This window comes from Doryrhamphus excisus, chromosome 12 (assembly GCF_030265055.1).
Source record: "Doryrhamphus excisus isolate RoL2022-K1 chromosome 12, RoL_Dexc_1.0, whole genome shotgun sequence".
Taxonomy (NCBI): domain Eukaryota; kingdom Metazoa; phylum Chordata; class Actinopteri; order Syngnathiformes; family Syngnathidae; genus Doryrhamphus; species Doryrhamphus excisus.
In genome coordinates this window covers 20,518,003-20,544,972 of record NC_080477.1, presented here as the reverse complement: position 1 = coordinate 20,544,972, position 26,970 = coordinate 20,518,003, and the positions used below count along the sequence as shown (strand labels likewise).

The 26,970-nt window shown below is 35.9% G+C and overlaps 1 protein-coding gene across 1 annotated transcript in view; it reads right to left on the bottom strand.

Annotated features, from left to right (window-relative positions):
* Nucleotides 1-26,970, bottom strand: part of tox3 (TOX high mobility group box family member 3) — a 78,757-nt gene that overhangs the window by 6,013 nt on the left and 45,774 nt on the right. Inside the window, exons 2-3 of the mRNA XM_058088838.1 lie at nt 24,056-24,121; nt 11,794-12,048 (exon numbers count right to left, since the gene is read on the bottom strand). Of these exons, the coding sequence (XP_057944821.1) occupies nt 11,794-12,048; nt 24,056-24,121 (321 nt within the window). The remainder of the gene's footprint in view (nt 1-11,793; nt 12,049-24,055; nt 24,122-26,970) is intronic.

Sequence of the window (26,970 nt, the reverse complement as noted above, 5' to 3'; positions counted from 1 at the left end):
TTCTACCCGATGACAATTTACATACCCGCCTGGCTTCCATGCTTTTGTCGTCTTCATTACTGAAAACATGATTGCTTGCAGTAAAAAAAAAAAAAACGATGCACGCTGAGCTCATTAGTCCAGGCCATCTGTACGAGACATTTTGTTTGGAATAGGCTGATTTGCTCATAATGCTACTTGAACACGGTGCTGTTTTTGTTCTGTTTTTTTGTAGGTATTGATGATATTTGGGAATTTTGGTGCAGGTTTTTGAAAAATATGGTAGAAAATATGGTAAAAAAAAATATTCGGTAGAAGAAAAGTAATTCTCTCTCAGGTTACTGCATGTTGTTATTTAATTGATGGTGTAATTTCTAGCCGTTAGTGTTTCAATGTTGCTCCACAGTGTTGTGTGGAGCAATGTTTAGCTATGCTAATTATTAGTTCCACTCAGTCTTCATCAGTCTAATATTGTTCAAAAAAATGGTGAATGGTTTCATTTATATTTAATATATTTCCTTGCGAAAATCCGCTATTATATTATGTACATACTGCGTCCATCATTTCCTGATGTTAGTGTTCCAGTGCCGCTCCACAATGTTGTGTGGCCAATGTTCAGCTATGCTAATTATTAGTTCCACTCAGTCTTCATCGGTCTAATATTGTTCAAAAAATGGGCAAATGAAAAATTTGCCCCAAAAAAAATGACACTCCACAATGTTGTGTGGTCAAATTATTAGTTTGGCATAATTTTCTGTTCTGGGAAGCTATGGAACTTTTAGCATTATTATGGTTTCATATATATTTAATATATTTCCTTGCGAAAATCTGGACGTTAGTGTTCCAGTGCCGCTCCACAATGTTGTGTGGCCAATGTTCAGCTACGCTGATTATTAGTTCCACTCAGTCTTCATCAGTGTGATATTGTTAAAAAAATGGACAAATGAAAAATTTGCGCAAAAAAAAAAATATGACACTCCACAATGTTGTGTGGTCAAATTATTAGTTTGGCATAGTTGTCTGTTCTGGGAAGCTATGGAACTTTTAGCATTATTATGGTTTCATATATATTTAATATATTTCCTTGCGAAAATCTGGACGTTAGTGTTCCAGTGCCGCTCCACAATGTTGTGTGGCCAATGTTCAGCTATGCTAATTATTAGTTCCACTCAGTCTTCATCGGTCTAATATTGTTCAAAAAATGGGCAAATGAAAAATTTGCCCCAAAAAAATGACACTCCACAATGTTGTGTGGTCAAATTATTAGTTTGGCATAATTTTCTGTTCTGGGAAGCTATGGAACTTTTAGCATTATTATGGTTTCATATATATTTAATATATTTCCTTGCGAAAATCTGGACGTTAGTGTTCCAGTGCCGCTCCACAATGTTGTGTGGCCAATGTTCAGCTATGCTAATTATTAGTTCCACTCAGTCTTCATCGGTCTAATATTGTTCAAAAAATGGGCAAATGAAAAATTTGCCCCAAAAAAATGACACTCCACAATGTTGTGTGGTCAAATTATTAGTTCCGCATAGTCTGTGTGTTCTGGGAAGCTATGAAACTTTTTGCATTATTATGGTTTCATATATATTTAATATATTTCCTTGCGAAAATCTGGACGTTAGTGTTCCAGTGCCGCTCCACAACGTTGTGTGGCCAATGTTCAGCAACACTAATTATTAGTTCCACTCAGTCGTCATCAGTCTAATATTGTTAAAAAAATAGACAAATAAAAAATTAGCGCAAAAAAAATGACACTCCACAATGTTGTGTGGTCAAATTATTAGTTTGGCATAGTTGTCTGTTCTGGGAAGCTATGGAACTTTTTGCATTATTATGGTTTCATATATATTTAATATATTTCCTTGCGAAAATCCGCTATTATATTATGTGCATACTGCGTACAACATTGTGCCGCTCCACAATGTTGTGTGGTCAAATTATTAGTTCGGCATAGTCTGTCTGTTGGTAAATTTTATTATAAGCAAGTAATGGTTGTATTTATGCACCACCTTTAAGATCGTCTTTTCCGCTGTTCACTCCTGCTTTAGCATTTTCCAGTGTGCGTTCCATAATGTTGTGTTTCTGATCTGAAAGCTATGCAACTCAAGATGTTTATTTGCATCACTATTGTTTATTATTATTCTAAAAATGTATTACTAAAGGGTTCCAGTTCTGGGAAGCTATGGAACTTTTTGCATTATTATGGTTTCTACGCTCCACAATGTTGTGTGCGTTTATGCTGTGGATAGCTATGTAACTTCACTCTATCCAGTCCGCTTCATTAATTTGTTGTTCATCTGCATTAATACTTTATAGCCATAATATGAATAATAATGGCTTTTTGATGTTCCACTGTATTTCTACCGGTTTTATTTGTCCACAACAACAAAAAAAGGTGCATCAGTCATTTTGCAGGAGGGTGTTTGATTGGAATCAATGTGCAAAGATAACAGCTAATAATGACTCACTTGTCAAAGACTCATCTTGTTGCCTTGAGTGAGTGTGAATGCTAAGCTGTTACTCCCGCCGCACTCATTTACATTTTGATTGTGGTATTGTCGCCACTCGCCCGAGATATTTTGATAGTCATCGTAAATCTGCAAATAAGTCCTTATCTGGAGCTCGCAGACGCCCAGATGTGCTCTCCTGTGTGTGTGTGTGTGTGTGTGTGTGAGAGAGCTGGAATCTATCTAATCAATACATGTTCATTCACTTTGTGTTATTTCCGTCAGCATTGTTCAGCATCATCATTGTTGTAGTCACGGTTTATTCCGAGCATGCATCGCAAAATTTACAGTGAGTCACTTCAAATGTTTTTCACGATGGATCACGCTTGAAAAGGAGTGGGAGGAAATAGTAATGGAGAATGTTATATAAAATAAAATATCAATATTAAAAAAAAATACAAATATTACACTATAATAATATAAATAAATTTTTTAGACAGGCTGACATTAGTATATTGGATGGATGGGCTTTTTAAAAACCTTTAACATGGAAAGTAGTAGCTTTAGCTTGTAGAAAAAAGCCATGCAAACGCACACAGCAACCTACCTACTGCACCATGTGGGCATGCCCAGTAGCTTGTGGTACTCTTTCTCTTAACATTCTATTGTGTTTGTCGCATTTCTTCGAGATTGCTAAATATTTTGAGGGGTGAACATCCAATGTTTTATTGTTTATAGTTCATATTGTGGGATGCACGGTGGTCTAGTGGTTAGCGTGCAGACGGCACAGCTTGTCCATCCTCGGCCATCTCTGTGTGGAGTTTGCATGTTCTCCCCCTGAATCCTGAATTTTTTTTCCGGGTACTCCGGTTTCCTCCCACATTCCAAAAAAAAAAAAAACATGCTAGGTTAATTAGCGACTCCAAATTGTCCATAGGTATGAATGTGAGTGTGAATGGTTGTTTGTCTATATGTGCCCTGTGATTGGCTGGCCACCAGTCCAGGGGTGTACAGCTTTATGGTTTTATGTTTATTATGCAAAATATGTTTAGTTGTGGCTGCACGGTGGTCGTGTGGTTAGCGCGCAGACCTCACAGCTAGGAGACCTGGTTCAATTCCACCCTCGGCCATCTCTGTGTTTAATTTGCATGTTCTCCCCGTGTATGCGTGGATTTTCTCTGGGTACTCGGATACTTCCGGGTACTTTCTCCCACATTCCAAAAACATGCTAGGTTAATTAGCGACTCCAAATTGTCCATAGGTATGAATGTGAGTGTGAATGGTTGTTTGTCTATATGTGCCCTGTGATTGGCTGGCCACCAGTCCAGGGTGTACCGAAGATGACTGGGGTAGGCTCCAGCACCCGCCGCGACCCTCGTGAGGATAAGCGGTAGAAAATGGATGAATGAAATTTTGTAGTTAGAGCACGGAAAACTTGTATTCTTGTATCTTTCTAAAAATATATATTTTTTTAACATTAGAGCCTTCTAAACATGATATAACACCCCTATAGTCACACAGTATTTTACCCAATATAGTAGACAATCAAGAAGTGATGGATAGTGGGCAGAGCTTTAAGATGCGTAGTGAAGCCTGATTTTTAGTGACGTGGTAGACTTGACTACCCAGCATACCTTGCGGGCATTTGAAAATAACCGTTTTAAGTTAGTTTAGAGCTCAGTCGGTGATTTATGTGATGCGTTATAGATGCGTTGTGTTTTCGTTTTGTTGCACCGTGAGCAAGTAAGTATGTCATTCTGCTATATAGACGACGCCAATGTCAATTTGTGCTCTCTCGGTAGACGGATGCCTAATTTTACCGCATATACTAAAAGTGTAAGTACTATAAGTGTAGTACTAACAAATAAATCACTCGCTGGGTGATACCAATCCGACGGGGCGATGACAGCGAAATATATTGAAAAATCCGAATTTTGGCAGCGCGAGAGAGAGACGCGAGAGAATTTATGAACAGTGGCGTGGCGCGCTAAGCTGTAAGAGCACTGAAAAGAATGTTAACAAGTTCAATTTCCATTCAATCAATGGCAGAGCTCTTGGAAATGTTCCATGGCAGGAGAGGGCTAAAAATCATCTATATGGTAATTATGAGCATGAATCCCCACAGTAACTTTCGCCAGCATGAAAGGTCAGTCCTATTAAAGATAGTTTATCAGCGCTCTGCACATATTCCTTTACTCGCCTTCTAAACGGCTACATCATTTTTATTTTTTCTCACACACACACACACATATACACACACACCTCCCACGTCCCTTTTTTTTTTCATTTTCAGCTTAAGCCAAATGAGAAAAAAATGGAATTGTGAATGTTGTTAAAGGATATAATAGCATGAAGATAAACTGTTTTGCAAACAGCGGCTCCCTCTCTCCATCCACCGTGTCCACCTTTAACCTCTGAACTCAAAAAAAAAAAAAATCTGTCATTCTCTCATCTCCCTGATGCATGATGGGTATTTAAAAACACTCAGTGTATTTTGAGGGCATGCCAGTGAAAGGTAAATTACAGAATCAATCACACAAGAAGGTCAGGCTGCATGAGTCTTCATTACAAGTATTGCACGGACGCATGAATATCTTTCATTTCTGACCGAGCCGATGTGTCACTCAAGCTCTTCGTCAAGGGAGAAGAAGAAGAAGAAAAAAAAATCCACTCTGTTAAATTGATGTACAGCTCATGTCAGGGCTTCACGGCTTGGAAGGTTTGATGTGATGCTTTCTGCAATGTGCGGTGAAGAGTGACGCTACTATATTGACAATATAATATTGTATAAATAAATAAAAATATATATAAATGTACTATATATATTTTTTTTATATTATTTTATTTTATAAATAATATAATATAATTATTTTATATTATTAAATATTATAATATTTATTATTATTTATTATATATATATATATATATATATAAATAAAAATTCGAAGGTTTGATGTGATGCTTTCTGCAATGTGCTGTGAAGAGTGACGCAACTATATTGACAATATCATATTGTATAAATAAATACATAAATATTTAATATATATATTTATTAATATTTATTAATAGTATTTTATATTATATTGTTTCATATATAATTTCATATATATATGGTGAAGAGTGACGCTACTATATTGACAATATAATATTGTATAAATAAATACAAAAATATATATAAATTTAATATATATATATATAAATTTAATATATATATATTAATATTTATTTATATTATTTTATATTATATTATTAAATATTATATTAATTATTATTATTCATTTTATATATATTTATTATACATATTTATGTATTTATTTACTAATGTTATACATATTATATATATTAATTTAATATAATTATAATATAATTTAATTTAATATATATTACTAATATATAAATAATATATATAAATAAATGTATATATACATATATACATATAATATATAATAACAACATTAATGTTCATTTTTGAGTGTATCCTACGTAGTTTTTTCTGTGTTTTATTTGTCTTTAGATGACCAGTATTTACAAGGACAGTACTATCGGGTTTGGAAAATACACAAGCTATGACAGCCTTCATCGTCCCTTTGACCCTGAACGGGATGAGCGGCGTGGGACTCGGTCAAATGGACGGACATGATATTAAATGGAGTAAGGCGATATCTCCTGCGTTACAAGACAACTACTGTATGCTTGACACCCAATCATAAAAACAACAGACACACACGGCCAATTTATCTGCGTCCTTGCACATGTCAGGACACACCCACAATGCAGCAAAGGCACCAGGTGTTTGTGGAAATAAGATGAGACCCTCGCTGTGTGGTGGCCACGGAAGGGGGGGGGGGGGGTATTTTGCTTTTGAGGCAGCATCACAAACCGGGGAAAGGGAACATGCTGGGACACAAAAATGAAGAGTCAGAAGCTTGTTAGGGGAGCAGATGAAATAAATAATGAGAAAATGTATCTGCCCTGCATCTGTGGACAATTTGCAAGACGTACGCCTCCCCATTATGGCGCGGGAATTAGCTCAGGAGGAAATAAGCATGGCGACTATTCACTGCTTCCCATCAGGTCGTCATGAAGGCTCCACTTTGTGGACGACCATCATGCTAACGCTGGTGTGGACCACATTTTGATGTGGTTGCAACTTCATTTTTACATGTTATTCCTCGGAATATTCTGGCTTTATTCTTACAAGATTGTGACTTTTTTTTCAATTATGACTTTGTTTTCCTAATAAAAAAATCCTAAAATTCCTAAAAAAATAATAAAAAATGTCCCCAACATAATTTTCTTTATTTAGCTCACATAATACATTATTACAGCTTAATAATAATGTTTTTAAAAATAATGTTTCTTTAATATTTGGCTTTATCGTTGCAAAAATGACAACTTTTTTTTCCTTTTTTTTCCCATTAAATTACGTTTTTATTCTCTAAATATTCTGGCTTTGATGATGACTGACGACTTTTTTTTCAATTATGACTTTATTTTCCGATTATTACTTTTTCCCCAACCTAATTTTCTTTGTTTGGCTCACATAATACATTATTACAGCTTAATAATAATGTTTCAAAAAATTATGTTTCTTTAATATTTGACTTTATCTCCGCAAAAATGACAATTTTTTTCCTTGTTTTCCATTAAATTACGTTTTATCATAACAATTTTCCCAACCTAATTTTCCAAAACTTACAACTTTTTTATTGTGTTTTGTTTCTCATTGTATTACATTAGTAACTGTTTTTTTTTCATATTTCAACTTGATGCATCTGAAAATTACATTATTATGATATTGCAATATTTTGGCTTCATTCCCACAAAATGTATTTTTTCCCAGAAGATGACAGCATAATTTTTAATTATGTCAATTATGTTATACAAATTTTTCCAAACTAATTCTCCAAAATTCGCAACATATTTTTTTTTGTAGAACTTTAGAAAATGTTTATTTAATATTTCAACTGTTTTTCCCCTGAAAATATTTTGACTTATTTTGACTTAAAAACGATTACTTTTTTTTCTGTAAGATGACAATTTTCTAGCAATATTATGACTTTATTCTCCTTTTTTAAAAAAATATCATAACATTGTTCCTAACCAAAACCTATTTATTTTGTTTTTTTTTTATCTCTTCTAATATTACCACGTTTCCTATATTATTATATAATATAATAATAATAATATAATAATAATATAATATTTCAACTTCATACTTCTAAAAACTACATGTTTTTTTTCCTCATAATGTTACGAGTTTATTCTACTGATATCAAAATTTTTTCCCAACCTTATGTTTCAAAATTTGGAGCATTATTCTTTGTTTTGTTTCTCATAATATTGCTGTTTAGTGCCAAAATAACTTTTACATTTTTTCTTTAATATTTCAACTGAATGCTTCTAAATATGACACGTTTTTCCTAATAATCTTATGACTTTATTTCGTAAAATTATGAGTTTTTTCCTCATAAGATGACATTTTTTCCCAATAATATCATGACTTCATTCTCCTAATATTTCAACTTTATTGTCATAAAAAAATTGTTTTTTCCAAGCTTCTTTAATTTTTTTTTTAGTATGTACCGTGGGCCCCCAACACCAAACACGCCAATAATTCATTCTTTTCCCATAATATCATGACTTTATTCTCCTAATATTTCAACTTTATTGTCATAACATAACTTAGCTTCTTTAAATAGGTTTTTTTTAGTGTGTACCGTGGCCCCCCAACACCAAACACGCCAATAATCCTTTTTCACACTTTCTTTTTACAACTTTAGAAAATGATGTTTATTTAATATTTCAACTGTTTTTTCCCTGAAAATATTTGGACTTATTTTGACTTAAAAACGATTACTTTTTTTTCTGTAAAATGACAATTTTCTTGCAATATTAGGACTTTATTCTCCTTTTTTTTAATAATAATATCATAATATTTTTCCCAACCTAATTTTGCAAAACCTATTTATTTCGTTTGTTTGTTTGTTTTGTTTCTCATAATATTGCCACTTATTGCCAAAATAACATTTTCTTTAATATTTCAACTGAATGCTTCTAAAAATGACACTTTTTTCGTAATAATCTTACAACTTTATCTTGTAAAATTATGATTTTTTTTCCTCACAAGATGACATTCTTTTCCCATAATATCATGACTTTATTCTCCTAATATTTCAACTTTATTGTCAACTGAATGCTTCTAAAAATGCCACTTTTTTTCTAATAATCTTACAAATTTATCGTGTGATATTATTATTTTTTAACTGTGTACTAACCAATGAATGTTGTATTTTGGTGTGTCTTTTATTCTGTTTACTTGCTCTATTCAACTTCATTCTTTTGTAAAGTGTCTTTGAGTATCTTGAAAAGCGCTATACAAATAAAATGTATTATTATTATTATTATTATTTATATTTTTTCCTCATAAGATGACAATCTTTTCCCATAATATCATGACTTTATTCTCCTAATATTTCAACTTTATTGTCATAACATAACTTAGCTTCTTTAAATAATTTTTTTAGTATGTACCGTGGCCCCCCATCACCAAACACGCCAATAATCCTTTTTCACACTGAAGAGTGCAGGAGAGGGAAAGTTGATGAAAAATGTAATTGCCATATTGTAGCGCTCATTTGTTTTCCTCTGCGGCCACAACAAACAGCAGAGAACGTAATCATGTATATAAGGTTGTCATTGCTTTATCAGCGCCGGCAACAATGACAAAACACCTCTCTTACTGCCTCGTAAATCACACAGAACAGCTCTTATCTCCTTTCAAAGTTAGCTCTCGGAGATAAAAAAAAAACAGGTGAATGGAGTGACGACACCATTGTCGCAAGACTTTTGGGGGAAATCAATCCCATTTGGAAAAAAGAGGGGGAATGAAGGAGCCCAATGTGCACCGGCCGATAACAACCTGCTTTCTCTACTAGCGCACTCCAATCAAGACACATGAGCCATGCAAATGGTCTTAAAAGAGGAATAATGTCGGGGAATCAAATCTAATCCTCCAGCAAGTCGTGAGAACGGTCCGGAATGTAATTGTGTCAAGGTTCCTCCAGATGTAGGAGGCTTAACTGACCGTGAAATGAAAATTCTTTAGGCAGGAGCCTAGTGGGGGCTCGCTTACTGTACGCAACGTGGATGTTTTAAAAGCGGCAATTATCTCGCCAGGCCACGCAGCACGAAGGCAGTAAAAGTTTATAGTCCTTTCCCCCTCCATATGGAATGTAAATAAATACAGTGGAACATGAGAAGAAAAAATATGACTCAAAAGTCAAAGTAAACTTGGGAGTTCAAACCATCACCACGCGAGATTTCAGGAACGACGGATAATACCTCAGAAGTGTGACGATAACCATAGAAAAGGAAACGGGACTTGAGCATCTGGCTGCTTACTACAACAACAGTAACATAAATAGCATTTTTTGTAAGTACGTTTTTGCTTTTACTTTGGATTTTTTTTGTTTTTTTGTACAAAAAGACAGTGATGGCAAAGTGTGATGATAACCATAGAACAGAGATTCAACTTAGGTTGACGTAGAAAGTGTGTTTGCTTTTTTGTGGTTCCACTACAGTGACGACAACCACAAAACATGTGGCCAAATAGGAAAGTGATGCTAACGTAAATAGCATGTTTCAATGACGCCACTACAGAGAAGTACCTGGAAAAAAAACAGTGGCGGTAACCATAGATCCGGAAATTGAACATAGGAATGATTAAAGATTAGCAAATATAACATTTGTCATCTCAGGGTGAGTAGTTTTACTTGATTCATATCACCTTGTACTTCGGTACGTGACAAAAAAAAAACAAAAAACAAAAAAAAAAACATAAACTATATTAGGAAAGCAGGAAGTGAACAAATGACAGATTAGCAAATATAACATTTGTCATCTCCGGGTGAGTAGTTTTACTTGATTTAGTTTTATTTAGTTTTATATTCATTTCCTACTTCCTACTTCCTAGTATAAAGTATTGAACCAGTCATGATGTGCTATATATATCACTACATTGACACCTACTATGGTACCCATTATGGCATTGGATGGTCATATCATCTCGTACTTTGGTACGTGACAAAACAAAACAAAACAAAACAAAAAAAAAACTTAAACTATATTAGGAAAGCAGGAAGTGAACAAATGACAGATTAGCAAATATAACATTAGTCATCTCAGGGTGAGTAGTTTTTCTTGATTTTGTTTTATTGTTCAGTTTTTCATTTGTCAGAATGTTACTTAAAACAGAGCCTGTACTTCATCTACATTATTTCCTACTTCACTACTTCCTAGTATAAAGTATTGGACCAGTCATGATGTGTTGTATATATATATCACTATATTGACACTTACTATGGTACCCATTATGTCATTGGATGGTCATATCACCTCGTACTTTGGTACGTGACAAAATTTAATTTAATTTAATTTAATTTAATTTAATTTAATTTAATTTAATTTAATTTAATTTAATTTAATTTAATTTAATTTAATTTAATTTAATTTAATTTAATTTAATTTAATTTAATTTCATTTCATTTCATTTCATTAAAAAAAAACTTAAATTATATTAGGAAAGCAGGAAGTGAACAAATGTAACAGTTACTGATTGTAAAAGTACCAGATGAAGGGGTAGGATTTAATAAGCTTTGCTTCTTCCTACTCCTTTTGGACATGTGGAACTGGGAACTGATTATGTGACAAAAAATAATAATAATAATAAAAAAAAAACTTAAACTGTATTATAGAAAGCAGGAAGTGAACAAATGTAACAGTTACTGATTGTAAAAGTACCAGCTGAAGGGGTAGGATTTAATAAGCTTTGCTTCTTCCTACTCCTTTTGGACATGTGGAACTGGGAACTGATTATGTGATGCATTCAATTGCAATCTATTGCATGTTCAAATGAAATAAAACCATTACCATTACCACAAATAACTGATATTTCTGTTATTTAATGGTATAAAACCATCTCTACACGGGTATCTCAATATCATCATCAAGCCAATCATATTCTTGTCCTTTCCGTTCCACTCTGTCCAAAATGAACGTGCCATTTGTATCTAATACGTCTGAAAGACAAGCAAGTCAGTCAGCCGGATGACATTTCCATTTTTCCTCCTCGCCGCTTCGATACCGCTGTGGCATTTAAGAACACCTTTTCCAACCCGAGACAACAATCTCGCACCAGTCACTTGCTGCAAAACATTACATTTTTACAGCTTAAAATGTACTGTACATTAAATAAAAATAAACTAAGACCCGTAAATAGGCATAGAACATCAATGCTATCGGTCCCATTGTTATTGTTAATGCTTCATGCTAAAAACATACACACTGTAGCAGCACTCACCAGTGGTTGTCCATTGCTGAGAGTCATCCCTTCCTGGTCCATCATATTGCGGGAGATGGTGATAGATGGCAGATCCAGGCTCTGAGGGGGGAACTGAGGGATGAAGGAAGAACCCCTGTGCTGGGCCGCCGGCTCTGGCATTGTCCCGAAAGGTGACTCTCCATCCGACAGACCAAGACCTGGTTCCATTTCAGGTGGAGGTGTGATGGGAGGGATCTCAAACTCCTCGTCGCCTAGACTCGGGGTGTGAAATGTCTAAAGGAAAGACAGGAAGTGGGAAAATATAGAGACATGGATTCAAAAACGGAGAATTTTTCATGTAAAATTGACTTTTATTGCAGGTTTGGATTATCTCACATTATCTCACAGGCATAATATTCCCCAATAAAAACAGACTTCAATCACTTCCTGTTAGCCCACCACTCAGGTCCCCTAAACAACACATTTATTTCAACACACAAGCATTTTACTCTTATTATGTATAATATATAATGTAATACAAAAGTAAAGGTGACTATAGGGGTGTTATTTCATGTCTGGAGGACTCTAATAATGTTGATTTAATGATTTAAGAATGCTAACAATGTTAACATGCTAATATTAGCTTGCTAACGCCCCAAGTGTGTATTCACAAAAATTGCAAAAACAATCCTAGTATGCTCAAGTTAGCATGCCAGAAATGTTAACATGCTAAGGTTAGCATGCTAAGGTTAGCATGTTAACCCATAGCATAATAGTATCTACCTATGAAAATGGCTACCATGCTATTATGCTAATGTTAACATACTTGCAATGCTAACATGCTAATGTTAGCATGCTAAGTAGTGCTAAGTAGCTAAGTATTGATATAATGTGAGTGTTGAAAATGAAAATGGCGATTAAAGTTAAATGTACTGTACTGCTTTATGGTTTTATGTTTATTATGCAAAATATGTTTCGTTGTGGCTGCACGGTGGTCGTGTGGTTAGCGCGCAGACCTCACAGCTAGAAGACCTCGTTCAATTCCACCCTCGGCCATCTCTGTGTTTAATTTGCATGTTCTCCCCGTGTATATGTGGGTTTTCTCCGGGTACTCAGATACTTCCGGGTACTTTCTAAAGTAAAGGTGGTTAAGGTGACTATAGGGGTGTTATTTCATGTCTAGAGGACTCTAATAATGTTGATTTAATTTCAATTTAAGAATGCTAACCATGTTAACATGCTCATGTTAGCTTGCTAACACCTAGCATAATAGCCCTAAGTGCGTATTCACAAAAATTGCAAAAAAAAATCTGAGTATGCTCAAGTTAGCATGCCAGAAATGTTAACATGCTAAGGTTAGCATGCTAAGGTTAGCATGTTAACCCATAGCATAATAGTATCTACCTACCCATATATACCTATGAAAATGTCTACTATGCTATTATGCTAATGTTAAAATACTTGCAATGCTAACATGCTAATGTTAGCATGCTAAGTAGTGCTAAGTAGCTAAGTATATATATATATAATGTAAGTGTTGAAAATTAAAATGGTGATTAAAGTTAAATGTACTTAGGGGCTGCACGGCGATCGAGTGTTTAGCGTGCAAACCTCACAGCTCGGAGACCAGGGTTCAATTCCACCCTCGGGCATCTCTGTGTGGAATTTGCATGTTCTCCCCGTGCATGTGTGGGTTTTCTCCGGGTACTCCGGTTTCCTCCCATGTTCCAAAAACATGCTAGGTTAATTAGCGACTCCAAATTGTCCATAGGTATGAATGTGAGTGTGAATGGTTGTTTGTCTATATGTGCCCTGTGATTGGCTGGCCACCAGTCCAGGGTGTACCCCGATAGGCTCCAGCAACCCCCGCGACCCTCGTGAGGATAAGCGGTAGAAAATGAATGAATAAATGAATGAAATTCTGCTTGGTGGAAATTCACTTATCACAGTCGGGTCTGGAACCAATTAACCGCAATAAATGAGGTGATTAGCATTAAAGCTACAGACACAACAAAACAGCCTCTTCCCAGTAGGGCTTACTAAAAGCACTTTTAAACTTAGCTTTCGGCCAGCACACTTCCACTACATTATTGTAGCACCTCTGAGACGTTGGTTGAAAACTAGTATAATATGGGACCTTTATAGAGAGGCCATATGCTTGTAAAATGTAACATTTCCGAAATAGCGTCCACTTTGAGGACCATAAGGGGGAAAAAAAAAAATGAAGCGGCAATCACAGGAGAGTGAGAGGATGCGTGATAAAGCCACTTAATCTCTAGGATGCAAGATGTTTGGCTTGAAGTGCGCTGAGAATACACGTCGCCGAGCTTTAAAGAACATTTTCACTCATGAATACGCCCGGCCAGGAGTGTTTCTTTTTGTCCCCCACCCTCGCTTGCACTCTTAAATCTGCTCATCAAACAACCTAATCCTTCTTGCCGTTCGAAATTAAAGCTTTCGGATACGCTTAATTTGCTTACGCGCTTTCTCGGAGACGGGAATGTTCGCACACTTAGGTCTTGTTTTGCTTTAAGCCACTCTGTGCAGAGCCTGTACATTCATATGCTCACAATGACCGCATGGCAGGTCCACATGAATGCAACATGGGGGCCTTGCAGCCTTGGTGTCAAAAGGTGCTGGTGAGTTCTTAAAAAAAAGCTTCGAGAAAGGAATTTCAAAGCAAAGAAGCTCAAAATGATCCGTCGACATGTACGTATAAGCCAAGTCGTTATTTGGGAACTGATGGAAGGTAGAATCACCGCAACTCAGAACTCTTCTATTCAAGGACGTTCTCGACATGGACGGAATTGGCTTGAAAGCCCCCGAAAAATGAAACAATTATAATAATCACGGAGGCACACTTGAGCGTCTTTTCAAAGCACCTACATTTACTTTTTAAGAATGGAGAATCCATGACACGCTCGCCACCTCTTTTCTGACTCTCCATCGACACGCCGACAGCCTTGAATTATCGTGTCAGGTGTAAAAACCTCATCGTGTCCCGAAAAAAAAACATTCCCCTGAATGGATGTATTTGTTCATGGAGCTCTTCTACTGCTGAAGCGCTGCCCATGAAAATGGTGGAAATTCGACAAAATACGCACCTGTGCTGTGTTGGCGGTGCTATTTTGTTGCTGACAAATAGTACAACGAATACTATTACTATTACTATACTATACTAATACTACTGACTTGAAATTTCTCACACAGGTCAATCTTCTCGACAAAACAAACATTGTAAATTTAAAGTGTGAAGCTAAATCGTCACAGAATTTGGTTCACACATTTAGGGGACTGACATGCACATGAGTGTAAAATCTGATATATATTTTTTTTATTTTATGATATATATATATATTTTATGATATATTTTTATGATATATTTTATTATATTTTATTATTTTTATATTATATTCTAATTATTATAATGTTAATATTAATACATTATATTAATATAATATAAAATATAAAATATAAAATATTAATATTAATATTAATATTAATATTAATATTAATATTGATATTAATATTAATATTAATAATAATAATAATATTAATATTAATATTAATATTAATATTAATATTAATATTAATATTAATATTAATATTAATATTAATATTAATATTAATAATAATATTAATATTAATAATAATATTAATATTAATATTATCCTATACTTTAATACCTCGATTTTCATTTACGACTATATTTGTTTCAATAGTGACGAAAATGAATGAATGAATGAACATGCAATTTGACTCCCTGTTTTGTGAGATTTTCTTGCTTTCAGTTTCTAATTCTCCTTTTTTTTAGTCGGGAACTGATATTTTCCGGAAACTTGTTCTACTACTGATTACTAAAGAACTCAAAAATTGGAGCCTATCCCAGCTGTCTTTGGGCGAGAGAGGCGGGGTACAACCTGGACTGGTGGCCAGCCAACAGCAACCAACAACCAACAGCCAACAACATAGGTAAGTTTCCAGAAAATATCAGTTCCCGACTAAAAAAGGAGAATTCGAAACTGAAACCGAGAAAATCTAACCAAACAGAGAGTCAAATTGAATGTTCATTCATTCATTCATTTTCTAGACAAACAACCATTCACACTCACATTCATACCTATGGACAATTTGGAGTCGCTAATTAACCTAGCATGTTTTTGGAATGTGGGAGGAAACCGGAGTACCCGGAGAAAACCCACGCATGCACGGGGAGAACATACAAACTCCACACAGAGATGGCCGAGGGTGGAATTGAACCCTGGTCCTCCTAGCTGTGAGGTCTGAGCGCTAACCACTCGACCACCGTGCAGCCCACAAAAAAATATATATTTTATTTAAAAAAAAAAGTGGGAGTGATGGGAAGAAATTTGTGCAAAAAAAAAATGTTGATTGCATGATAAAAATCTGTAGGGTCGACTATCTAGAACCTTTTCGAGCCCAAGATCCCTGGTCTCGGCTATGACCTGGGTTGTCATCCTAATTTATCTAGGTTCTTGTCATTGAAATGTCATTCAAATATACCTTGAAGAATGATTACCAGGATACAGTAGTATTATATACAGTAGTATACAGAAGTAATTTACCCAAATAAGGCCCATTGTCCATTATTAGGGTTATGGAACAACAAGGAAGTTGATGACCAGCATCATTGCTGCAAATGTTAATGATGATACAAATCAACATCAGCACCAAAGGCCTTTAAACCGTTCAGATCACATTTGCAACAAGAAGATGAAAAACGTCTTCTGTCCATGACGAAAGACACGCTCCTTGGGGGGATGGGATGGGGGGGGTTGTCAGATCCTGCTGAACGCCGCCGAGTGTCACAGTGTTGCTGCGAGTCATTTCAAATACAGCCAAGCTAATCCCGCTGAGAGAAAAGGCTGTGATCGCAGATGAAGAAATGCAATGTTCATTCTTCTCCTCCTCATCATCCTCATCATCATGGCCTGGTTATCCATTGAAATGCTTGTGGAAAAGCTCAGGAGTGCCAAGCGCTCAGACAGACGCTGGCATGGGAGCAGTAGCAGTCACCAGAGTCCAAGGTATGAGATGCTTGAGCTTGTGGTTGGAAAAGATCACCCAGGGACACAATTCAGGTACTTAAGCATCTTTCTGTGGTGTAGAAAACCCATATTGACCTGAATATACCAGGGGTGGGCAAACTTGGGCCCGGGGGCCACATCCGGCCCGCCAAGTGTTTGAATATGGCCCACACGTTTTTCATTTAAACTCAACGTACAACCTGGCATCATGGCTAGAGCCAACCTTTTGATGGTTTAAGTAGCTGTTTTATCAATTTCGTTATTTGATGTGGTCTGTTGTTTACAAAGTGATCCTGAAAAAAGGGACACAAGCGCATAAAAATAAAAATAAAAATAAAAATAAAAATAAAAATAAAAATAAAAATAAAAATAAAAATAAAAATAAAAATAAAAATAAAAATAAAAATAAAAATAAAAATAAAAATAAAAATAAAAATAAAAATAAAAATAAAAATAAAAATAAAAATAAAAATAAAAATAAAAATAAAACAAAAATAAAAATAAAAATAAATTTTATTTGTATAGTGCTTTTCTGAGTACTCAAAGACTGAAATCCACAATCCACATATAATATTATATTATATAATATAATATTATATTATATTATTATATATTTTTACTTGGGGTATTATAATATAATATAATATAATATTATTGTTATTACTATATAATATAATATAATATAATATAATATAATATAATATAATATAATATAATATAATATAATATAATATAATATAATATAATATAATATAATATAATATAATATAATATAATATAATATAATATAATATAATATAATATAATATTATATTATATTATATTATATTATATTATATTATATTATATTATATTATATTATATATTTTTACTTGGGGTATGTGTACATGTGGCGCCAATCGGTTTCACCATTTCGACTGTGATGAACAAGCGCTTGCATGTCCTCCTTTTTAGGGAAAAATGAAAATAAAAGGTCAGAAAATCCCGCAATTGTATTTTTACGCTCCACAAAAAAAATATTTTTGGTTGAAAAGGGTCATGTGTAAACAGTCTCCTTAACTCCGTCCATTAATGCTTATCTTGTTTCCGGGTGAAGAACAAATAGGAAGAAACCAGAAGTGCTATTAAAGCGATGGCAGACAATGTACATTACATAAAGTCAATACAGCCTAAAGGGATGCCAGGTGAAATATCCACAATCTCGTAATTGAAGATACTCGGCAAACGGGATTAATGGACAGATGGGCAACTTGTAACCGATCAGCTTTTTTAAAAACATTTTCTGTAGCCACGTTTTGAACAGAACCGGAGAGATATAATAAGTAGCATTTGTCTGATGTCATATGCACATTGCACAAGACCAATAAAGAGCTTACAGAAACAAACCAAAAACAGGAAGGTGAATGTTTATCCGTGGATTTTCTCCCTGCAGGCACGTCTTTCAGGGAAAGCAAGAAAAAAGCTTTTTCAGGCAATAGCGGACCAGGCCTTACAATAAACGTAGTAATGCAATTCACAGATGCAATAAGCAAGACATGTTGAAGGCAGCAGCATGTAATTACTGCCAGAGAATCAATGGAGGCAGGATTAAGGCTCCGGTTTCAAATCAGCAAGGCAAGACAAGCTACCCTAACCCCCCCCCTCATCAACATCATTTCACATTTGTAGTCCATTTCTACATATTTATAGTTCATTAGCCGTCTCTAATGTGATTGGCTGAGTAAAGTGATACATGTGAGTGGAAGACAATCTTTAGTGGATTGTATCCTTTACTTCGTTCAAAGCTTTTTTTCCCTGCAAGGATGCCTGCTTTAGCAGGCATGGCCAGGTCATCTTATCTCATCCTCTAAGTGCTTCAGGTAAATGATACAGCGGCCATCAAAACAGCAGAGTGGATGCAAAAGCACTCTGCCTCTCTCTGCACAAAAGATATGTAGTACATTAGGAGTGTGTAACAATCGGAGTGAGATGGAAAGCTTTGTATTTGTGTTCAGTACACAGAATATCTCTGTATACTAAATGAAAGATCATAAATACCATATTCCATTTCCGCTTACCTCCTATGCTAAGATAGCATTTTTACCGGGAATGGGTAAAAGGCAGTCGGCACATTTGACCATAACTTTAATTTTATATATTTTTTCACTTAATAGAATTTGATTACATTGCATAAATGCATGATGATTGCATTTATTGTGAATGGCAATCTCACTTGCTTCAAATAGAAGCATTCGTTCATTCATAAGTTTCCGGAAAATATCAGTTCCTGACTAAAAAAGGAGAATTCGAATTCGCGAGAGGCGGGGTACACCCTGGACTGGTCGCCAGCCAACGGCAACCAACAGCCAACAACATAGGTAAGTTTCCGGAAAATATCAGTTCCCGACTAAAAAAGGAGAATTCGAATCTGAAACATAGACAATCTAACAAAACATTCACAAGGGTGATGGGAGGGTCACAAGGGTGCTGGAGCTTATCCCAGCTGTCTTCAGGCGAGAGGCGGGGTACACCCTGGACTGGTTGCCAGCCAACAGCAACTGACAGCCAACAGCCAACAACATAGGTAAGTTTCCGGAAAATATCAGTTCCTGACTAAAAAAGGAGAATTCGAATTTGAAACAAAGACAATCTAACAAAACATTCACAAGAGTGATGGGAGGGTCACAAGGGTGCTGGAGCCTATCCCAGCTGTCTTCAGGCGAGAGTCGGGGTACACCCTGGACTGGTTGCCAGCCAACAGCCAACAATATAGGTAAGTTTCCGGAAAATATCAGTTCCCGACTAAAATAGGAGAATTCGAAACTGAAACCAAGAAAATCTAACAAAACAGAGAGTCAAATTGCATGTTCATTCATTCATTCATTTTCTAACGCTTATCCTTACGAGGGTCGCGGGGGTGCTGGAACCTATCCCAGCTATTTTTATTTTTATTTTTATTTTTATTTTTATTTTTATTTTTATTTTTATTTTTATTTTTATTTTTATTTTTATTTTTATTTTTATTTTTATTTTTATTTTTATTTTTATTTTTATTTTTATTTTTATTTTTATTTTATTAATAATTTATTTATCCAGCCAATGTCGACAAAATATTACTATTTTTTTCTCTATTTTTATTAAATAGTTCAGGGTAACTATTACTCTTATTTTATGAATTATGTTCTTTTATGAGTTCATTTATATATTTGTAAGAAATGTTTTATTTAGGGTAACAAAAATAATTAATACAAAAAAATTATGTGTACATACAATATTATATATATGAGGCTCTAGCACATCCCCGCTACCCTAGTGAGGATAAGCTGCATAAAAAAATGAATGGATTGATAGATGTATATTATATACGTATATGTTTTTATGTCAACAGAAACATACTAGTCCAGGGGTGATAGACGAGTATATTGTGAAGGTAGTATAGGTCGATCGCATGGCATTAAAATAATAGACGTCAGCCTATCATCCATCCTCACTATGACATGTGTCATCCAGGACAGCCGGTCTGGTGTCTTATCTGTTCTGACACACGGGTCACCAGGCATCCACGTACAACCGCACCGACTGTTGCAAAGCTCTACAGTAACAATCTCCGAGAGTTAGCCTTGAATGTATTATTTATCACAATGTTTTATTCGAAATTCTGGAGCTGGTCGCAGACGCACTGGGAACGTAGCCTTGGTGTCATTTTCTGAGTACTTGGTTAAAATATACTTCATTAGTCACGTTTACATGAGGAGTTTTTTTTTTCCGAATGGAATCTTTCCGAAAGCAATGGGATACATGGAAAGGAATATTCCAATCTCTTGTCTACATGCGCCGCTATAATCAACCAGAATAGTCAATGGGGCATGCCCAGTAAAACGTAAACATCAACATCACGTGATACCGACTTCCTCGAGTTTTTCGTTCACTTGTTGGAAGAAACTCCTGATTCCCAGTTTTCCGTTCGTCGAGTCTCGAAATTTAGTTTGAATCAAAAACAAATTTTCCGCTGAAGTCCAGTGCCGATTGCTTGCCTCCATTTTCTTAAATCGAAGAACGTCTGGAGCTAGTCGCAGACTCAATGGGAACGTAGCCTTGGTGTGATTTTCCGAGTACTTGGAAAGACTTGGTTAAAATACACCTCATTAGCCACGTTTACATGAGGAGTTTTTCTCTTTCCGATTGGAATCTTTCCGAATGACCTTTCCGAAAGCAATGGTATACATGGAAAGGAATATTCCAATCGCGTGTTTACATGCGCCGCTATAATCAACCAGAATAGTCAATGGGGCATGCCCAGTAAAACATAAACATCAACATCACGTGATACCGACTTCTTCGAGTTTTTCTTTCACTTGTTGGAATAACTCCTTATTCCCAGTTTTCCGTTCGTCGAGTCTTGAAATTTAGTTTGAATCAAAAACAAATTTTCCGCAGAAGTCCAGTGCCGATTGCTTGCCTCCATTTTCTTAAATCGAAGAACGTCTGGAGCTAGTCGCAGACTCAATGGGAACGTCGCCTTGGTGTAATTTTCCGAGTACTTGGAAAGACTTGGTTAAAATACACCTCATTAGCTATGTTTACATGAGGAGTTTTTCTCTTTCCGAATGGAATCTTTCCGAATGACCTTTCCGAAAGCAATGGTATACATGGAAAGGAATATCCCAATCGCGTGTCTACATGCGTCGCTATAATCAACCAGAATAGTCAATGGGGCATGCCCAGTAAAACGTAAACATCAACATCACGTGATACCGACTTCCTCGAGTTTTTCTTTCACTTGTTGGAATAACTCCTGATTCCCAGTTTTCCGTTTGTCGAGTCTTGAAATTTAGTTTGAATCAAAAACACATTTTCGGCGGAAGTCCAGTACCGATTGCTCGCCTCCATTTTTTTAAATCGAAGAACGTCTGGAGCTAGTCGCAGACGCAATGGGAACGTAGCCTTGGTGTAATTTTCCGAGTACTACAGAATAGTCAATGGGGCATGCCCAGTAAAACGTAAACATCAACATCACGTGATACCGACTTCCTTGAGTTTTTCTTTCACTTGTTGGAATAACTCCTTATTCCCAGTTTTCCTGACATCTTTCCGTTTGAGCGGGTACAAGATACCTCAATCGGATTGGGGAAAGGAATATTCTACCCCTGGGAATACCATTATATATTCATTCGGATTGGCACTTTTCTTTCGGAATGAGGTGTATACAAAGGTTAGATTCTTATAACCCGAATGGAATTGGAATATTTGGGTGGCTATTGTTGTATGTTTCCAGCATAAGCAAGTCGTGTTTACATAGGAAGCACTTTCTTTAGTGCTTCTTGTCCTTCCTCTGGTTTTTCATCTCCCTGTCTCCTCCAGATCGAGGACCAGAACCATCTGTGCCCAAACACTGAAAACAGTTGTTCCTTTTGATAAAGTGCAAATGAGCTTGCCTGTTTGTTTTTCTTTCCCTGATTAAACTCAAGGATCTGAACAACGAAAGTCCCGCGCATAGACCATCCCATCCCAGAGGTAGTTCATTATGACCTGTGGATGTGGACGATGTATCACACTGCAGTGGTTTAACCTCCAACACTTCAATCCTAGGACTGGGATTCTAGCAATGCCGAAACGTATTTGCCGTTTACCGGGCATTTATTCTCTTCATATTTCTAAGACGTCACAGTGCAGTCGGATCACATCAACGGCAGCTCTTTAGAACTTAGTCCTACACAAGAGAGGTCGGTCTGCGATGTTGTCTCTGGGTCAGAGGACGAGGATTATGAGGCAGGAATGTTTGGCAATACAATAAAAATGGCAATGGCAATAAAAAAAAATAACCGAAAGAGATGGAGTAACTGAGATTGATTAGGGTGAAAAGTATAGAGACGATATGACTTATTATATTGGCTCACGTCCTTGAAGTAGTGAATTACGACACACAAAGAAATGAAAGAAGAGATCTATTATCCGTGGAATGAGGCCCTAAGGAAGGGTTCAGTTGAATTAAAATCAAAAGCATCAGTGTTGTTTTTTTCATAAATATTTGCACAGATTTAAATCATAAAATCGAATGTTATATAGTGGAACCTCAAGTAGTTTGGAAAATAAATTACCCGCAAAAAATGCCACTTATACTCCAGTGTGACTTATGTATGTTTTTTTCTAGCTAATTATGCATTTTTGGCCTTGTGCAACTTATACTCTGAAGCGACTTATAGTCCAGAAAATCCGTAGTTTACAAACAAGTAGTTTGTAAAATAAATTACCCGCAAAAAATGCGACTTATACTCCAGTGCGACTTATGTATGTTTTTTTCTACCTAATTATGCATTTTTGGCCTTGTGCGACTTATACTCCGAAGCGACTTATAGTCCAGAAAATCTGTAGTATTTTACAAACAAGTAGTTTGTAAAATAAATTACCCGCAAAAAATGCGACTTATACTCCAGTGCGACTTATGTATGTTTTTTTCTACCTAATTATGCATTTTTGGCCTTGTGCGACTTATGTATGTTTTTTTCTACCTAATTATGCATTTTTGGCATTGTGCGACTTATATTCCAGTGCGACTTATGTATGTTTTTTTCTACCTAATTATGCATTTTGGCCTTGTGCGGCTTATGTATGTTTTTTTCTACCTAATTATGCATTGTTGGCCTTGTGAGACTTACACTCTGGAGTGACTTATAGTCCAGAAAATCCGTAGTATTTTACCAACAAGTAGTTTGTAAACAGTAGTTTGTAAAATAAATTACCCGCAAAAAATGCGACTTATACTCCAGTGCGACTTATGTATGTTTTTTTCTAGCTAATTATGCATTTTGGGCTTGTGCGACTTATATATGTTTTTTTCTACCTAATTATGCATTTTTGGCCTTGTGCGACTTATACTCTGGAGTGACTTATAGTCAATCCGGCATCAAAACTCACCCCAAAGTGATGTGAACGCAAGTTAATTTACTAGCTTAAATCGTGACTGGAATTGCACCTTAGTTAGCCTGTTAGCGTCAATTGCTAGCCTGACGACCAGGTTGTATTTCCACCTGGTCAGCACATCATTTGACATTAGCATTCATTAGTGGCGAGTACCATCAAATGTGTGTGAGGCATATTTGGGCTGACTGAATCGCGGTTGAGCAATGGCAATTGAAGAGAGAAAGATATTTTTATGGGCATATACAAAACAATAAAACGTAAAACAAAACGTAAACAATGGCGATACTAAAAAGTGCATTTCCAGTTGAATTGTTGAAAGCTGAAATAGAGGTCAAAAGAGACAGGATACTCACATCGCCAGCGGTCAGCAGGGCGCCGCCAGCTTCAGACATGTTCATGTAGTTGTTGTTGTTTTGGAACTGAAAAAAAAAAAAGAAGAGACAAAATACAATCAACTCGCCGCTCTTGAGATTCCATCGCGTCGTCACCTTCACAGTAGGCACCTGTCACTCAAAAACACTCGCCGCTGCGTGTTTACACGCTGCCTTGACCCACCTTTAGCGCTCACACGCTGCCACTTTGACTGATTACGGGCCCGGCGAGCCCGGCGGATTCAAACAAGAGCAGGTGATGAGAATCTGCTCTTTTGGGCGTGACAGTTAATGATTGCTTGCATCACAAAGTATCAAGATGCAGTAGCAGCTTATTAACTTCACGTAACCTGAGTGAGTCGTGATACCAGAGGTGGTGGAGTGGAGAAGAAGAACACATGATCTACATCCACAAAACTGGAAGAACAAAGAAAACAAAACCCCATTCAAACCTCAACCGCTTCAATGGAAACAAAGCAACACGATCAAATGTTATCAAGTAAACAAAAACACTAATGCAAAAAAAAAGACACTGTTTTGAAATAGATACTGTTCTTCTATTGCTAAAACCTACTGAAGTAAAACTTTATTTAAATTCACAAAGTCCAGCCTCTTGTACACTGCCTTGGCCCAATAGTGCGCAGAACAAATTCGTTGAGTGCCCAAATAAAGCATCGGATAAAGCAATGGATTGGGATTCTTTTAAAATTGGGACACTATAGACCAGGGGTGGGCAAACTTTTTGACTCGCGGGCCGCATTAATTTAACAAAATTGACGGGGGGGTTTATGTAGTATTTTACACGTAACAGTCCATTTTTTCACCTATATTTTTACACATATTTTACATGTAAAAGTGTCATGCAATCTGCTATATGTGCACTTTGAAATCATTTATTTGATGTAAAGTGTGTTATAAATGTATTATTATTATTATTATTATTGTTATTTTTATTAGAATTATTATTATTATTAGTTATAGTAATGTTATTATATTATTATTATTTTGTTAATAATATTAATAATATTACTACCATTATTATATTAATATTATTAACAACAATATTAATATAATAGTAGTATTATTATCATTATTGACAACATTATTATTATTATTATTATTATTATTATTATTATTATTATTATTATTATTATTATTATTATTATCATTATTATTATTATTATTATTATTATTATTGTGCTTGTGCTCCTTTTTCCAGGAGTATTTTGTAAACAACAGACCACATCAAATAACGGAATTGATAAAGCAGCTACCTCAACCATCAAAAAGTTGGCCCAAGCCACGATGCCAGGTTATGTGTTGAGTTTAAATGAAATACTTTGGAAAAAACAGGCGGGCCATATTGAAACACTTGGCGGGCCGGATGTGGCCCCCGGGCCGTAGTTTGCCCACCCCTGTTATAGACAGATTCCAGACAGGGAATCCTGCCCTGTTGCAGCAAGGAAGTTACGCATTGATGACAAATTTTAACGCGTGCATGGATGCGTAACATAAGTCTGTTTTTTGTTTATATTTTCGGGTGTCTGGGAACTGGAGTAACTGGATTAACACGATTTTTTTACGGTAAAAAATGATGCATTCGTTTCAGTTGGACTTTTTGGAAGCGATTAATGACAAAAAACGAAGTTCCGCTGTACCACAGAAATGCAGGTCCAGACCATCACACTACCACCACCATATTTTACCATTGACTGGTATGATGCCTTTTTCAAAAAGTTCAACTTTTGTCTTGTCAGACCACAGAGTATTTTCTCGAAGATGCACGTAAAACTGTCATGATACTGTAGAAAGTGTTTTTTGTTTATATTTTTGTGTGTTTGGAAATGGAGTAACTGGATTAACACGATTTTTTTACGGTAAAAAATGATGCATTCGTTTCGGTTGGACTTTTTGGAAGCGATTAATGACAAAAACGAGGTTCCGCTTTACCACAAAAAATGCTACTTGGATACAATTTAGAGTAATCAGTCACAATACATGTTGGATTTTATGTTTTTGCTCGATGAACCGCAGCTCTTAGGGCCGGACGCACTCATGCAACCTCAGGGCATGACGCCGCCATGTCGAATATTTTGTGTTGCCAGCTTTTTTGACAATAATGGCTGTGTTTTGATTCATTTTCAGTGCATAGTACTTCTATACCCCCATAGAACCTTCACACTGAAAAAAAAAAAAAAAAGGCCCCTTGTATTAGAGTAATAGTCGGCGGTGAGTGCCACGCTGTGAAGACACAAAAGTGTTTAAGACAGTCGATAAGCTATTAAAAACCAAGCACTTTGCAAAGAAATAACATGTTTTCACAACCTTCGCCCCCCCCCCCCCCCCCCCCCCCCCCCCCGCGTCACCCCCACCAACGCCCTATCCCGCCCCTGCGCATAGCCTGCTGCAAAAGTGGCAGCCACTTCCTTTCTTTGGGGACACAAGCGTGGTGAAAGGTCGGAACAATAGGACATAGAATGAAGAATTATGGGCTAGCAGCTGCAGCACAATGCATCTCTGTGTGGAGCGAGGGGAACCAGGCAGGCCCGACCCACGCACGACCCAATTGTGAAGTAGGAAAGGGAGGGGGGGGGGGTAGAAAAATCATGACATGTTTCTTCTACGGGAAAAAAAGTTTTCCCATTTCCAGGCATGTCTATTGTGTGTTTAGACGTCTCTTCAAACATCACCAGGAATTAATGAAGAGAAGGAAAAATAAAATGACCTCTTATCTATTGCAGCGAGGCTAAACAATAGTGGAAACAAATTAAGATCAGAGCCGACGGAGAAGTGCATTAATATATTTCTCTAGCCTTTTGTTCCCGTTTTTTTCTTGTCCTCCTTTTATTCTGAGCGGTTAGTATGTGAATGTAATTACCGAAAAGGACTTGGGCTAA